The sequence below is a fragment of the Canis lupus genome, unplaced genomic scaffold, assembly GCF_011100685.1.
Source record: "Canis lupus familiaris isolate Mischka breed German Shepherd unplaced genomic scaffold, alternate assembly UU_Cfam_GSD_1.0 chrUn_S186H346, whole genome shotgun sequence".
In the NCBI taxonomy this organism is placed as follows: domain Eukaryota; kingdom Metazoa; phylum Chordata; class Mammalia; order Carnivora; family Canidae; genus Canis; species Canis lupus.
The window spans coordinates 1-16,086 of record NW_023330731.1 but is presented as its reverse complement, the minus strand read 5'-3'; the positions used below and the strand labels follow the sequence as shown (position 1 = coordinate 16,086).

The window sequence follows — 16,086 nt, the reverse complement described above, 5'->3', positions numbered from 1 at the left end:
TGGAGCCTGCCTCTCCCTCTGCCTGTGTCTCTGCCTCTCTCTCTCTCTCTCTCTCTCTCTCTCTCTCTCTCTCTCTCGTGTCCCTCATGAATAAATAAATAAAATCTTAAAAAAAAAAAAAAAGAAAGAAAATTTGTGAAAAAAAACTTTTCCTTCCTGAGGCCAGGTCTCAGCAAGTCTCAGTAGAGAGTATCATAATCATTCTACTGAGTTTTTAAGTTTTTAAACAAAGTTCATTAGAATACAAATTTGACAATATCGAACATAGCCAGGTTGTAGCGAATGTGAACTCTCATGCACGGTTTGGAATGTAACATGGTACAATCACTTTGGAAACGATTTGTTAGTATCTAGTCAAGCTGAAAATATGCCTTAAGATGCAGCAGTTTTACTCCTGGGTATATACAGAGGGAAATCCTCCTGCCCAGGTATACCAGGAGACATAAACAAAGAATGATACTGTAGTACGGTTGATACCACATAGCAGAGACGAATAGCTGTCCACCATAATCTGCTCTCACCTTGCAGAGTTATAGGATTACAGGACAAATGGTTAGATTATGTTTCCCAGCTCTCTAACCCCCTGCCCCTGTATCGAAGGGGAGCCAACTCACTTCTCTCCAGTAGAATGTGAATGGAAGTGAGGGTGTCACATCCAAGCTAGAATTTTTAAGAAAATGAGTGTACTTCTATGCTTCTTTTCCCCCTTCCTTGGGCCAGATGCAGATGATAAAATGGCTTTAGAGGGTGGCAGAGCACAAAATGGGAAATGGTTGATGCCCCGAATCACCCCATGAAGAACTAATCACCAACCAGGAACATCTATCTGAAGAGAAAAAAGATCTGTTATTTGAGGCACTATACCTTCTTGGGTCTCTTTGTTAACCTACTTTAAAACTAATCTAATCTTCCATCAGGAGAAGGGATAAATCGGGATACAGTTATATACTGAAATACTATACAGCGATAAAATTAAGGCTCCTTGTTTCATGAATACATCTCAAAAATAATTCCTGGGAAAAGCAAGTTACAGAATACATGAAGTAGGCCATTTATAAAAGGCTTAAAGACAACGCTCTATATGGTTTATGGATATATAAAAATATATTTATATGCTATATATGTAAATATGTGTATGTAGTATACATTTATAGTTTAATATCATATGTATATGTATACGTGGCATGAAAACATGCACAGGAATGATAAACACCAAATTTAGGACAGTGCTTCTGGGACTCAGAAGGACTACAAGTGAATTTTTAAGTTCTTATTTCTTAAGGTGGATAGTGAGTTTGTTCTGATCTTCTGTATTTTGTGTCTGAAATACTTCTTTTAAAAAATCAGTGCCCACAAACTGTTCTGCTCACCTCCTTTAATAGGGAACACCTTAGAAATGTTACTTGTCTTAACCTTTCATTTTCCCTTCACCCTTTAGTCTGCTCTTCTTTCTATTTAAGTCTATTTCAGCTGCCCTACTCCAAACCATCATCACCTCTTGCCTAGACTATAAGTTTCCTAATTGTTTCCTTCTGATTTTTACTGGTTTGGATACACTCCACATAACAGCCTTAGTGAGTTTTTAAACTTGTAAATCAGAGCTCGTTCACCAGCTCAAAGCCTGCTGGTTTCCCATTCCACTTAGAATCCAAATCACTCCCTCCTTGTCCCACAAGGCCTTCTCCTCCTCCTGCCAACCCATTTAGCCTCTTCTTCCCCTACTCCTTTGTTCTCTGACCATTCCCCAGCTAACCTTTAGCCATATTGACCTTTTTGTTCCTGGAACCTAGTAAGCTCATTCCCATCTTAGGACCTTTGCATACACTGTTCCCATTGCCTGGAATGGCTTCTTCCTTGGGCTTTGCAAGGTAGGCTTCATTGTATCATTTAGGTCTTAACCTACATTTCACCTCGGAGGTCCTTTTCCACCTAAATGCACTTTCTGTAACATCACTGTGTTTAGTTTTCTTCATTGCAAAGCAGATTCAAAGTAGATTGAAGTATTAGTTGGCCAGCCTACTGCTCACTTGCAGGTATGCATTTCAAATTATCTTTATCAGATGATTCACTCTCTAAATAGTCTTCAGGCTCTCAAAGCCTCACTTGGAAAGGGACAGACGTAAAGCAGCAATACACCAGATTCATGATCTGGGATAATAGGAATGAAAAAGAAACATATGAGATGGAAATTATCCACTCCCCACTTAGGTAACTGGGACAGCAAAGGCAGGAGGGAAATTAACAGCAGAATACTAAGATTCTAAATCCCTCTTGCTTTCTAACTCCTTATCGAGCCTTGGTATGTATTTTCCTACGCTTTTTGGCACATTTTTGCATCTACAGAGAATAAGGCTTCAAATTTGTGTTGGTTACCATATTTTTCAGATTCAGTCTTTCTGTATTTTCGGCTCAAGAACTGAAGGTTAAGTTACCTGCATACTATCTAAAATTCTACTTTCTGTATCGAAATTGGTTTTATTATATCCATACTAGTATGAATGAGATATACAGAAGCAGTAGTAAGAGAAAAGTGATGAAACAGGAAATCCGTTACTGGGGAAAAGTCAACGGATACAGTATAATCTAAGGTTTTTATTTCTAATAAGCTACACATTAAAAACATTGTTAAAGGTAGACGGTGAAGGCATTGAGGGAGAAAAAACGTTTTACTCCACAATTTTAAAGGAATTCATTTTTACCTAGGCATGAAACTGAAAACTCAGGAAAATTATTTTGAAGTTTTTAATCACTGACAATTTCTGGATTACATAAAGTTGACTTTATTTTCCCATAGAGGAGCAATGTTAAAATGTGGGATTATATTTCTGTACTAGGATTCAGCATGCAAATAAATAACTAGTCTAACCGTCTATATGTCCTCAGTGCAAAAAAATTTTTAAAAACTACCATAAAAGTCTTACTAATTAAAAATATTATTTCCAGTTCTTCTAAATTAGCAATAAACTTCTTTGGCTATGATGGATACTGCCACTGCACAAAGCTTGTTCTTCTCAATAGACATAAATATAAGGCACTTTTAATTATAAAAGGCATTTCAAAATGTACTATCAGGTACACACATAGTAAGAAAATGTAGAAGTGACCTAAACCTGAAGTACTTATATTTAAGTAATCTTACTCGTTGTCTTAGAATTCAGAATGTTGTTAGGGAAATAGACGGCACAAGACTCTTTACAGTTGTCCCAATATTTTAAAACGTTTTTCACATATTTTCCTGAAATAAGTAGAGGCATTCAGTTACCTCATTAATGCTAGATGTATTTCTTGACAGAAAAGGTTTTTCAAAAGTTAAGAGTTGACCTAATATCTGCTCTTCCCTTAATTTACTCAAAGCTAAAATTGTAGGGGCTGAGCATTAGACAAAAGGTCATTCTGCCCAGTGTTTTTTTTTTTTTTTTTTTTTTTTGCCTAGCTCTTAATGAACATATTGCTTAAATTACTTTTCCACTCTTGACAAAACTATAGAAGCAGCTGCCTGGTCAGTGGTGCAAACTTGAAAAAGACCTTAAAAGCACTTTGCCTTTTTTTTTTTGTTGTTTGTTTTTTTTTTTTTGATCACTTTCCCTTTTCTGTGTGGAGCTGGCCAGGAGGCATGAGGATAAGCAGTTTGTTTACAGAGAGGAAGGTATTATATAAAGTCAATCTGAAATGCTACTCTTAGAAATCTAACTTGGCCACACGAAATAAATCACACCACTGTCTTCCTTTCACTACCTCCAGGTGGTCTCTTGAGCTAGTTTAATGTACTGGTGTTTGGGAAATGGTGTTATCTAGAGATTTGAGGAACATCCCATTTATTAACAAGATCTAATTAAGGAAAAATCTAATTAAAGGAAGCTGGTGGCACAAATATCCAGCAGTACTGCTGGAAAAATGCACCTAATATTTCACACTAACACATCATGATGGATACTTTGCCATAGCAATCTGAGATCCTAAAGCCTTCCTAACTAAGTTTATGCAGCCATCGGTTTATAAGAATACTTGCTCCAGTCTTTATTTACGCAGTGTTATTTTAGGAATTGGTTTGGATTAATCTTTGGTTTGGTACTCAGAGGTGTTAATGTGGTCCTTGGAGCATCCTGTCCTGGGCACCAATTACGCCTTCTTTGCAATCGTTGCCTCGCCCGGATTAAGCCCTCCACATACCACTGTTCCAGCTGCAGCTGCTGCTTCTGATTTTCTAACTGGCTTTTAGTAGCTTGCAACTCCTGGCACTGCTGAGTTTGCTGCAGTAACTTCTTCCGTAACTCCCGGTTCTCTCTCCTGATGCCACGGTAGAACTCAAAAGTATACTGCTTTGCTTCCAACTCCAAGGCCTGGGCCTTCCCGTCAAGCTCCTTTCTTTTCCTCTTTCCCAACTGCCCCATGTCTGGCTCACTCAGTTGTTTCTCTAGAAATGCTTTTTCCTGGAGTAACTGGACCTGGATTTCCTGTTTCTTGGCATCTGTCTCAGCTGGGGTTTTCTTTTTCTCGTCCTGTAATATCTGGATTTCTCTCTCCTGTTTCTCCTTTAACAGTGAAATTTTCCTCAGTGTCTGCAACTGCTGCTTTAAGTTGCATTGGATCTTTTCCTTCTGCAAAAGCTCCCTTTTAAACACTGAAGTTTGTTTCGCATATTTGGAGGCATAGTCTCGTCTCCTTTGTTCAATCTCCTGACTTTTTTGTAAATAGCTGTTCCACAGCTTTTCAGGCTGCATTCTATACTCTTCAGTTTTGTTGGTTAGATATTCCAGGAAGAATTTGTTTTCAGTCTGGACAAGTAACTTCTCAGCATATAGCTGCTTGGTTTCCTCCATTAGTGACTCTTGCTGGCTTTGAGCTTGTTTTATTTGGTTGTTCAGCTTTGTCATTTCCACCACTGCCTTTTCTTTAAACCTCATCTCTGACTTGCTTAGCTTCTCTGGCTTGAAAAAATCATTTATTAAACTAAGATACGGTGGAGAGGAACTCCTAGAGTCCTTAGCAAACCTGAAGGAAGAACAAGTAAGACATTCCCCCATCAATTCTTTTTTTTTCTTAAGATTTTATTTATTTATTCATTAGACACACACACACACACACACACACACACACACAGGCAGAGAGCCTGACCTGAGACTCCATCCCGGGACTCGGGGATCGTGCCTGGAGCCAAAGGCCGACGCCACACCGCTGAGCCACCCGGGCTGCCCCTCCCCATCAATTCTTAATGAAAGTTTAGTAAACACAAAATGCACAAGTATACTTTAATTCACATGAGAAAATATTTTTTGAGTACCTATTATGGTTCTGCACTCTGCGAGGCACCAGGGTAGAGATGAATGAATGTGGCTTACAATTTACAAGCACGCATTCACTACAACCCCCGTAAGGCATTCCCTCCGTTTTAGAGAGGAGAAAACAAGTTCAGAGAATTTAAACGACGCCAGCAGTGGCAGCGCGTGGGTGTGAAACCTCGAGTTTAAGATTCACTGAACACTGCAGTAGCCACAAAGGGCGACGGGACCCGCTGAGGTGGGCGAGAGCAGCAATACATTTCCCGGCTTTTCCAGCCCCTTCCCGGTATCCGGGGACACTTCCGTGGAGGGAAAAGCGCCCCTTTCAGTACCTACTTGCTCCCGGAATCCGAGCGTCCGTCTCCAAGGCGACGGTGAGGCTCACCGAGGGGGACCGCCAAGGAAGGAGCGCTCGAGTCAGGGGCCCCCGACGCGCGGACGCGGCGCCCCCTTGCGGAACGTTTCCGCAGTTTCTCGGTTCTGTGCTCCACGGGGGTCGGCGCCGCCCAGCAACCCCCGGGGTCGCACTCCGCCCCAGTCCCAGCCTGTCCAGCCCTGAGCTCCTGAACCTCGTCGGCTGCCGAATAAGGCCCAGCAGCCAGTTCCCCGGCGGCTCCGTCCCCCGCTCCTTGGGGGCGGAAGGAGAAGCGCACTCTCCTCATTTGCGACCTGGGGGCGCCCTGCCTTGGGGACCGCATCTCGTCTTGCCCTCCTGGGGACCAGAGCGTCGTCTCTCCCAGACCCTTCGTTCCGTTGCGGCGGTGAGCGCCTGTCCCCCGGGTCCTCCCCTTCCTCCCCTGCCCTCCATTTCCCCGCCCCTGCCCCTGGTTGGCCCGGAGGCGAGGATGCTCTGGCGAGCGGCCCGCCCCTCCGCCTTCCCCGGCCGCGCGGCGGAGGCTCTAGCGTCCCTTGCGGCCCGCGGCGGCACGGAAGCCTCTCTAGGTGCGCGGCGTCTCTATGGTGGAGCGGGCGGAGCGCGAGGAAGATGGCGGCGCCCGCGGAGGCCGCTGAGGAGCGGGCTTCGGGGGGTCCTCGGCCCCCAGTGTGTCTGTTGGTGTTAGGAATGGCGGGATCTGGGAAGACCACCTTTGTACAGGTGACGTACAGGGCGCGGGAGTAGGAGGTGCGCTCGAGAGGTTGTCAGTGGTGGGCGGAAGGCCAGGGGGACCTCGAGGACGCGCTCGCGAGTTGAAGGGGATCCGCGTGGGGCTTTCAGGACCTCGCCAGCAGCTCCGGCCCCGAGCCTTTTCGGGCTCTAGCCTGGTTCGGTTAGGGCTCTCTTCTCCGCACCCTCAGTTCGTATTTGCTACAGCTTGCCACGTTGTTCTGGAATCGTCTTGCCGCTGACACTGCCGCCCCCTGGAAGGCGGGGGCTCCCACGTCGCCGGCAGTTAGTGCGGTGCTGGCGCCCAGGCCCTGGGTGGGGATTACTACGGTGTGGCTTCTTGCGCGGCTCTTCCGTCTCGAGCGCTGGAGAGACCGCGATCGAATTTGACAAGGTTCCCGCTTTATCGGAGCTGATGTTTTAATGGGAGTGATGGGGAGAAACCTCACACGAATCAAGTGATTAAGTGATCGACCGACAATAGGGGAGGCCCTGTTGGCGGGATGATCAAGAAAAGAAAGCATTTCACCTGAGAGTTGAATGCTGGAGGCGGATCCTGGGGACGAGCGTTTCAGGTAGAGGGAGGGACACGTAGTGCAGAAGTCTTCAGCTGTGATCCATAAAGGAATCTCGGCCCCTTATCATTCCCTCGGCCTCACTCCACCGCTCTTCTCGCGTCTCTGCAGAGGCTTACTGGACATCTGCATAGCCGAGGCTCTCCACCTTATGTGGTTAATCTGGACCCGGCTGTACATGAAGTACCCTTTCCTGCCAATATTGGTGAGTAAACTGGAACAGAACTCTGAAGTTCTTCAGAAAACCAAAAGCCTCCAGCCGGGCAAATCTCTAATGCTTTCATTTTTCGTTTTCTCTAAACTATCTTTCATTTTCCTTGAATTTCCTAAGACTTCTAAACCATTTTCTTTGTTGACTCCTTTCCCTAAGTATATTAGTTTCCTTACCTCTCACTCTCGTGTCTCCGCTCGTTCTGATCCGAGGGTGGCAGGCTATTGTTACTTCATTTGTATTTTTTAAACATCTTATTTCTTGGACAGCCCGGGTGGCTCAGCGGTTTAGCGCCGCCTTCAGTCTAGGGCGTGACCCTGGAGACACGCAACCCCCGGGGTCGTGTCTGTGTCACTCGTGAATACATAAATAAAATCTTTAAAAAGAAGAAAAAAAAGATTTTCTTTATTCGTGAGAGAGAGAGAGGCAGAGACACAGGCATATACATAGATATGCATATATGCATTGTTTTGGGGAAAGGTTTCCGGTTATCATCAGACTTCCAGAGAAATCTGTGACTCTGACAGAAATTAAGGGTGAATATGATGCATTGTCATGATTCTTGATTGAATCTAGGAGCCTGGGATCCCCGGGTGGCTCAGCGGTTTAGTGCCTGCCTTCGGCCCAGGGCATGATCCTGGAGTCCCGGGATGGAGTCCCATATCAGGCTACCTGCATGGAGCCTGCTTCTCCATCTGCCTGTGTCTCTGCCTCTCTGTCTCTGTCTCTGTGTCTCTCATGAATAAATAAATCTTGAAATCTTGAAAAAAAAAAAAAGAATCTAGGAGCTTCCTGATTTTCAGGCTGTCACTGTGCTAATCCTCTCATTTTTTGTCTCTTAATTCTGCTAAGCTACTTGGACCCTAATCATACTAATAAAGGAAAATCTTGTTCAGGAGCAGAGGTCATTTTGGGAAGTTGGGGAAAAAGTTAGTATCTTCTTGCTTAAAGGATGGACTTCTATCTGATGATAGATGACTAGATAAGAAGATATATATGTGTGTGTGTATATATATCTGACTGGTAAGAAGATATATATATATTTGTAAATAATATATATATATAAATATATGTTTTTTGTAAAATTACTCAGCCATAAAAAAGAATGAAATCTTACCATTTGGGACTACATGGATGGACCTAGAGGATGTTATGCTAAGTGAAATTAGCCAAGACAGAGAAAGACAAATACCTTATGATTTCACTTACATGTGGAATCTAAAAAACAAAGCAGAAACAGACTCACAGATATAAGAAACAAACTGTTGGTTACCAGAGCAGGGAGGAGTTGGGAGTGAGTGAAATAGGTGAAGGGGATTAAGAGGTACAAACGTCCAGGTACACAATAAGTCAGGGATATAACTTACAGATTAGGGAATAGAATTAATAGTATGATAACTTTGTATGATGACGCATGGTAACTAGACTTGTGGAGATCATTTTCAAATTTATAAAAATATTGAATCAATATGATGTAAACCTGAAACTAGTAAGATACTGTATGTCAGTTACACCTAAATTTTAGAAAAGATGGAATTCAAATAGTTGGTAGAGTCTGTAGGCTGGTAGACAGGTTTAGACAGTTAGATATTACTGGATGCATTAATTCCCTTTGAAAAATCAGGTCTGCATTACCCCTTGCTACCAGTAGGCAGTTAGTAAGAAATAAACGTTTTTTCTTGATTTAGCTCCCTTTTTCTTTGCGTGTGATCACTGCTAAGGTACTTAAGTTGTATAAAACTTTTCCCCTGGGGCTCCTGGGTGGCTCAGTGGTTTAGTGTCTGCCTTCATGCTCAGGGCATGATCCCAGAGTCCGGGGACCGAGTTCCACATCTGGCTCCCCTTAGGGAGCCTGCTTCTCCCTCTGCCTATGTCTCTGCTGCTCTCTCTGTGTCTCTCATGAATAAATGAATAAAATCTTAAAGAAAATCTTAGAGAAGAAAAAAAAAAAAACCAACTTGGCTACATTACTTAAAAACACACACAACACAGGGCAGCCCAGGTGGCTCAGTGGTTTAGCGCCACCTTTAGCCCAGGGCCTGATCCTGGAGACCTAGGATCAAGTACCACGTCAGGCTCCCTGCATGAAACCTGCTTCTCTCTCTCTCTCTCTCTCTCTCTCTCTTTCTCTCTCGTTAATGAATAAATCTTAAACACACACACAAAACTTCTCTCCTCGTCTCAGACTGTTTCTACCATAACTTCTGAGCCCGTAGCCTAACATTTTTCATGGATTGCTTGCCAGTTACCAAGTAAGGAAGGAAACCAATGTGAAGCTGGGGGGATTAGTAGAAGAGAATGCAGACAAGAGAAGCCTGAAAGGCTGGTTTCAGCTTCTTGTTGGTAGGAAGATACTTGCAGGGCACTTTCTGCCTTTCCGTTCTTCTCTTCACGATCTTGCTTTTTTCTGTATCACAGTTCAGTGACCTTAGCTTAAAACTTTAGAAAATCGACTTGAAAAGTAACTGAGATACCAGGAGAGAAACTTATTTTTGTTTTCCTCAGAGGAAGCAGAGATGACTTGAGAGGCCCATTGTCTAAGGATGTTATAGGTGGAGTGTCTCAAACTATATTGTGTCCATGTGGGGTTTTTTTTTTTTTTTGTAAGATTATTTTTTTAAGCTTTTTACTTATTTATTCATGATAGACACAGAGAGAGAGAGAGAGCGAGCGAGCGAGACAGGCAGAGACACATGCAGAGGGAGAAGCAGGAGAAAGGAGCCCGACGTGGGACTCGATCCCGGGATCTCCGGATCACGTCTGGGCCGAAGGCGGGCGCTAAACCGCTGAGCCACCCAGGGATTCCCTTGTTTCTATGTGTTAAATTCCATTGAATTCTTCTCCCCGCCTCCCAGATATTCGTGACACTGTGAAGTATAAAGAAGTCATGAAACAGTATCCTTTTCTGCATCTACTTCATGGAGTCATCCCTAACTAGTTACTGTCTGTATTTTGTGGCTTTGAGAGTATTCTGCATTTTCTTTGTGAAATATACTAGCAAAAGCATTTAACTGCTTTAAAGCAATTTACTTAAGAGGATAGAAAGATGAGTGAGGAGAGGTATTATAGGTGATTAGACTATTACACCTTGTGGTTTCAATTTTCTTACCATCTTTCTAGACTATGGGCTGTTGTAATTAGAAAGCACCCAGAGTGGGAGGCTGGGTAGCTGGTGCCATGCCTTGCTTCCACAAAGTAGTATTGCCCTGGAGGCCACTGCCTCCTCTGATTGGGAGACTCAAATGAGTAGGTTTATTTAAGAGCATTGAGTGTTAGTACATGCTGTATGAAATGTGTACTTTCCTTGCAGGTAGATGTAGCTGGGTAGACCAATAATAATCAGCAGGTTGACCAGTGAGGATCAGAGCAAGGAGTGTGATATCTTCAGTGATATTTTAAGACCTTAGCGTCTAATACCATTAAGCTGTCAGTGCCAAGTGCATCTGTCTGTTAGATTTTGGTCACTTTAATCTCTTCATTTTGCCTAGGCATCCCCAGAATGATAAAGGAATGAGGAAGATGTTGATAATGAAAATTCCTTGTGAGGTTAAGTTTGTGTGGTATATACTAGTCAAGGATTAGCTGCCAGTTTCCATTTGTGGAACACTAAGGTTACGGTGCTATGTGTGTGAATAATATCCTAAGTGTGAGTTTCATCACCTAAATTGATCTGTAAGTAATTTAAATCCTCAACTTGGTGTCCAGGTACGGGCTTGGGCCAAACGGCGGTATAGTGACCTCACTCAATCTCTTTGCTACCAGATTTGATCAGGTATGTCTGTTTTTACTTTTATAGACATGACTGTGTAGAAACCTATGACTTTTTTTTTTTTTATTAAACAGATGACAGACTTATTTTTTTTTTAAGATTTATTTATTTTTGATAGAGAGGGGGGTGGGTGGGGGCAGAGATACAGGAGGAGGGAGAAGCAGGCTCCATGCCGGGAGCCCGATGTGGGACTCCATCCTGGGACTCCAGGATCACGCCCTGGGCCAAAGGCAGGCGCCAGACTGCTGAGCCACCCAGGGATCCCCAAAAACCTCTGACTTTTGAATGCCTAGCTTGCTCACATTGGGAAAGAAGAGCAATAAACCTGGATATACATATGGAAAATAAGTAAACATTTTGATAGAGAAGTAAGTTATGACAGGATAATCAGTATTGTGAGACACTTCACATTTAATATTGGTGATGGCCAATAAAACAAAAATCTAGGTTCTTTTCTTGATCTTGGCTTATAGTGTCACCTTGAGGATGGAGGGAAGGATTGGGGAGTGGGAGGGGTAGCAGGCATGGAATGGAAAGATAATGGGGCTTTTTTACATGTGACAGATAAATTGTCACTGTTTAGGTTTTTCTCCTACTTCTACAAGAGTGGTGTTTTGTAATCATGAATTTTTTACCCTCATGTCACTCCAAGAGACAGGCTGTTAAACATTTTATACCAAAGTACTAAGAGATATGACCCGAAAGTGAGAGATCGTCTTCAGCTTCTCAGGACCCTGCAGTACACTCTGGGGTGTTGGGGTGTGTCAGTGCTGCTGATGTGACTGTGTTTCCTTAGTTCATGGAGTTTATTAGTTGGTGTCCTAAGACTGAGAACAGAGATTAGAGATTCAGTAGTTGATAGTTGCTTATAAGGTGGGCCGCCCTGGAAACGGTGATTTTTGTATTGAAGATGGATCCTGTTTTTAATTGGCATCTTTTTTCTTTCAGGTGATGAAATTTATTGAGAAGGCCCAGAACATGTCTAAGTAAGTGCTTTTGGCTTAACACCTGTTTATTACTCTGTAGTTGACGTGTCTCAAGGATTTCAGGATACCATCGGGCTCTGAAAGGGTGTAGATAGAGATGAAACCATTAGAAGTGAAACAAAAAGGTGGGCAAAAGAAATCATTAAGATGCTCTACAGTGATGAGCTAAATTCAATAGTATCCTACCCCCAATCACTGTCATATATGCCCACGGCTTCCCAGGAGGTGTTTTAAGACTTTGTCCAAATTCAGTTGTCTCCCTGCCTTCTCTTGGGAAAACACATTTGTTGGCATTAAAATCTCTGAAGTACCTTTCTAACCCTTGTTTAAAAATAAATCTTCAGGGGCGCCTGGGTAGCTCGGTGGTTGGGTGTCTGTCTTTGACTCAGGTTGTGACCCCAGGGTTCTGGGATTGAGTCCTGCATCGGGCTCCCGCAGGGAGCCTGCTTCTCCCTCTGTTTATGTCTCTGTGTCTCTCATGAAGAAATAAATAAATCTTTAAAAAAAATAAAAGACTATATGCTCATTATAGAGAATTCAAAACCTTCCTTCAACCCCCCCACCACGACCCCAAGAAACCAGATGGTTCCCCAAGGGATTTGCCTTCTGGTTTTGTTTATCTCTCATTTTTAACACAGTGTGTTTCTAAAACGATCATAGTTTCTTCTGTGATAATTTGCAGCAATTTGTAGACTGCTACTCCTGCCTGGTATCATGAATACTGGACAGGTAGTATATGTTTTAAGGGCAGTGGGAGGAAGTTAGACTTGACAGTGTGAAGAGGTTATTTCTTCTTGGATAAGCAGATGTTCAGTGTTACGTGTGCTGGAATATCTTTCAGTATTTCACAGGTGTGATACTTCTCGAATGGTTGTTCTTGATACAGATATGTCTTGATTGACACACCTGGACAGATTGAGGTTTTCACGTGGTCAGCTTCTGGGACAATCATCACTGAAGCCCTGGTGAGTATTCAAGGACTTGTTAGACTAACTGGAGAGCTAAACTGGTTAAGCAGTTTTTATTGAGTGGGATGCTATATGGGAAGTTAGTTGTGGAAGCTCTTGGCACCCTGCCTAAAGTGGTTTTCCCTTGCTAAGGAAGGTGGGAAAAGAGTTTGGAGATAGGTCATGAGTCCTTTGACTAAGGCTGTGATTATTTTGTGGCTTTAGGCATCCTCATTTCCCACAGTTGTCATATACGTCATGGATACATCAAGAAGTACCAATCCAGTGACCTTCATGTCCAATATGCTCTATGCCTGCAGGTAATGGATTGTTGGTGGGCCATGGTATTACATCAAGGTAGGAGGCCTCCTCTTTTCTTTTTTATATTTGAGTCCTGAGTGCTTACCAACCTGGATTTGTGCTCATTCAGATGTGCCCCTCAGTTTAGTAGTTGTGAGCTGGGGAGAGATTAGATGAGAAAAGAGGCATATGTGTTAGCATTCTCTTTGACCAGCTTCTCATCTTCCCCCTTTGCTTGTTACAGAAACAGGTAGTGTATGAACACGAACCTTTTGGTAGTTGCTCGCAGTTGAATGAAACGAGTCTAAATAGAATAGAGCCCTCTGATCTAAATGTTCCTTTTCTGTGTTATGACATGTAGACTTAAATTATAAAATGAGAGATTGTGAATAAAGAGATTTATCTATGATTCCAAAAAGCACAAGTTTGCCCCAACTTGGTGTCATTACGGACAGAGAGACATGGCTTACTAGGGTATGTGAGTGCATTCGACATAGAGCAAGGGAAATTATTATGAAATTTGAGAGAATTTGATTTGGTGGATACATAAAAGCCATCACCAGCATTTGTGCCTTCTCCTATGACTAGGGATATACCTTCTTGGTAGATGCAATAAATTGTAGTCCAAATAGAAATCTGATGTCTGACAGCGTTGTTTCCATATATATTGTTTAAAAGAGACAATTATTTGGTAGAAACAACCAGACTAAAAAACCATACACAGAAAACCAGATGAATATCAAAGCATTATTACCCCAAGAAAGAAAGAGAACGTATGTGTGCTGTTTGCCTAATGGTAGCGGTGAAGTACCTCTTCCTTTGGGAGAGTAGATTGTGAGGGCTGTGTCAGGATGGATAGCTATATGTAGCGTCTGAACCCATTCCAGTTCTCGTTACTCGGTTCTACCAGACTGACACTTGGGTAAGCAAGAGCTTAAGTGCTTTCACTGATAACGTCTTGATGTTTGATTTTCAGCATCTTGTACAAAACCAAGCTGCCTTTCATTGTGGTTATGAATAAAGTAAGTGGTTCCTTCCTTTTGTGGTTTAGTATTTCTTTTTCATCAGAACCTTGTGTTATTGGAAGGTTTAGGGGTTTGGGTAGGTGAGGATTTTCACATGTCGGAGAATAGATTCAAACTTAACTGAAACAAAGTCATGAGCGTTTGTAGGAAAAAGATTCAGTCGAATTAAATGAATATTTATTACTGGCTCTCCTCAGAGTAATTTAAAACTGGATAGAGTAGCCCCTCAATCATAGTGTATAGGTTATCCCTCAGAATCACAACTATGTATATGGGGGAGGGACTGCTTGTTAATTGGCAGAGCAATTAAAACAGAAAACTTCACTTTTCTTGAGTCGACAGCAAGGATTCAAGAGAGTACATGACTTCAGAGCCTAGAATGTGCTGGCATCTACTGTGGTCATGGTCACTTGGCAGTGGATAGTGAAGGGTCGGCTTCAACCAAGAGAACACATATGTTCATTTATTTACAGTAGCCGTGGTCCTTTATGGTTTGTTGTAGTGGAGGAGGAAATGGGAGAAGCAGAGAAAAAAAAATACGAATAATTGCTTTGTGGTTGGCATGTAATTAAAAATTTTTTGACGTTGTTTGGTATCTAAACACACCTCTGATTGCTGATAATTGTCTTCTGTTTGGTACAGACTGACATCATTGATCACAGCTTTGCAGTGGAATGGATGCAAGATTTTGAAGCTTTCCAAGATGCCTTGAATCAAGAGACTACATATGTCAGTAACCTGACTCGTTCAATGAGCCTGGTGTTGGATGAGTTTTACAGCTCACTTAGGGTAAACTTTCTCCTCTGCTTATACTGACAGTCCCTTCAGACATTCTCTTAACCATAGGGCTGGCGTTGAACCTATCTTAGAAAAGAAGTTTGGTATTTTCACAAAGCATTTAAAGCATTACTTATTAAAAATTGGAGGTTTTTCCCACCTCTTCTTTTGCATGTTGCTGTCCAGTTTTAAAACTGGAAGTTTAAAAGATAAAGTAGAGGTGGCTGGCTATTTTTTTTTTTTTTTTTTTTTAAAGATTCTATTTATTTATTTGAGAGAGAGAGAATAAGCGCACATGAGCAGGGGGAAGGGCAGAGGGAGAAGGAGAAGCCAGCTCCCTGCCGAACGGGAGCCCGACATGGGCCTCTATCCCAGGACCCTGAGATCATGACCTGAGCCGAAGGCAGATGCCCAAACTATTGAGCCAACCAGGTACCCCCATGGCTGGCTCTTAACCTCAGGGTCATGAGTTCGAGCCCCTCATTGGATATTTACTTAAAAAAAAAAAGAAGATAAATAAGATAAAGACCTACCTTCAGAGTTATGATCTAGTTCAAAGAGAGGGTACATACAGAATTGAAACAATATAATTGTGGTAAGATCTTACTAAGATTGGAGGTTGGGCCTGATGCTGCTGAGGGGCAGATCACTCTTGAAATGAGGGATTTTGGAGGATATAGCATTAGAGGTATGCTTTGAAGGAAGGGTATGATTTACATAAGCAAATGTGAGTCGGGATGGCAGGGAGGATGGTAATTGCTCAAGCAAAGGCATTGAGATACTAATTTTTTTTTAAAGATTTTATTTGAGAGAAAGAGTGAGGGAGAACATGAGCAAGGGAAGGGGCAGGAGAGGGAGAAGCAGACTCCCTCCTGTGCAAGGAGCCTAATGCCGGGCTCCATCCCGGGATCTTGGACCATGACCCGATCCAAAGGCAGACACTGAACCGACTGAGCCACCCAGGCACCCAAGATAATAATTTTTATAGAGAACAAGCAGTGGTTAGATTTGACAGGGAATAGATGAGAAGCCTCGCTGTGTGTTTCTCCTGATTTTCTTTTTATCCAGCCTTCTCTTTTCCATAAACTTCTTTCCATGGCTTTTGAGTATGT

General features: G+C 42.7%; 2 protein-coding genes and 1 long non-coding RNA gene across 6 annotated transcripts; 1 reads left to right on the top strand and 2 right to left on the bottom strand.

Moving 5' to 3' along the window:
* Positions 1-2,728: 2,728 nt before the first annotated feature.
* Positions 2,729-6,082, bottom strand: LOC119878733 (coiled-coil domain-containing protein 121-like). Of its 4 annotated transcripts, none has more exons than XM_038589303.1 (2): positions 5,616-6,082; positions 2,729-4,992 (listed from the first exon to the last, which is right to left on the bottom strand). In XM_038589303.1, the coding sequence occupies exons 1-2, from the start codon at positions 5,975-5,977 to the stop codon at positions 4,032-4,034; spliced, it is 1,323 nt and encodes a 440-aa protein (XP_038445231.1). In that variant the 5' UTR covers positions 5,978-6,082; the 3' UTR covers positions 2,729-4,031. The 4 variants fall into 4 exon arrangements, with proteins under 4 accessions (XP_038445231.1, XP_038445234.1, XP_038445232.1 ...); XM_038589306.1 differs by having other exon boundaries at positions 5,612-5,909; XM_038589304.1 differs by lacking the exon at positions 5,616-6,082 and adding an exon at positions 5,282-5,605.
* Positions 6,083-6,174: 92 nt separating this feature from the next.
* Positions 6,175-15,041, top strand: LOC119878734 (GPN-loop GTPase 1-like). Its single transcript, XM_038589307.1, has 9 exons — positions 6,175-6,375; positions 7,071-7,164; positions 10,026-10,065; positions 10,876-10,942; positions 11,888-11,925; positions 12,812-12,890; positions 13,098-13,192; positions 14,149-14,194; positions 14,840-15,041. Exons 1-9 carry the CDS (start codon positions 6,265-6,267, stop codon positions 15,011-15,013), a joined length of 744 nt encoding a protein of 247 aa, XP_038445235.1. The 5' UTR covers positions 6,175-6,264; the 3' UTR covers positions 15,014-15,041.
* Positions 11,335-15,245, bottom strand: LOC119878735. The gene is made up of 2 exons (XR_005387101.1): positions 13,283-15,245; positions 11,335-12,002 (listed from the first exon to the last, which is right to left on the bottom strand). It is a non-coding gene; the product is annotated as an uncharacterized LOC119878735 (long non-coding RNA).
* Between the last annotated feature and the right edge of the window lie 841 nt (positions 15,246-16,086).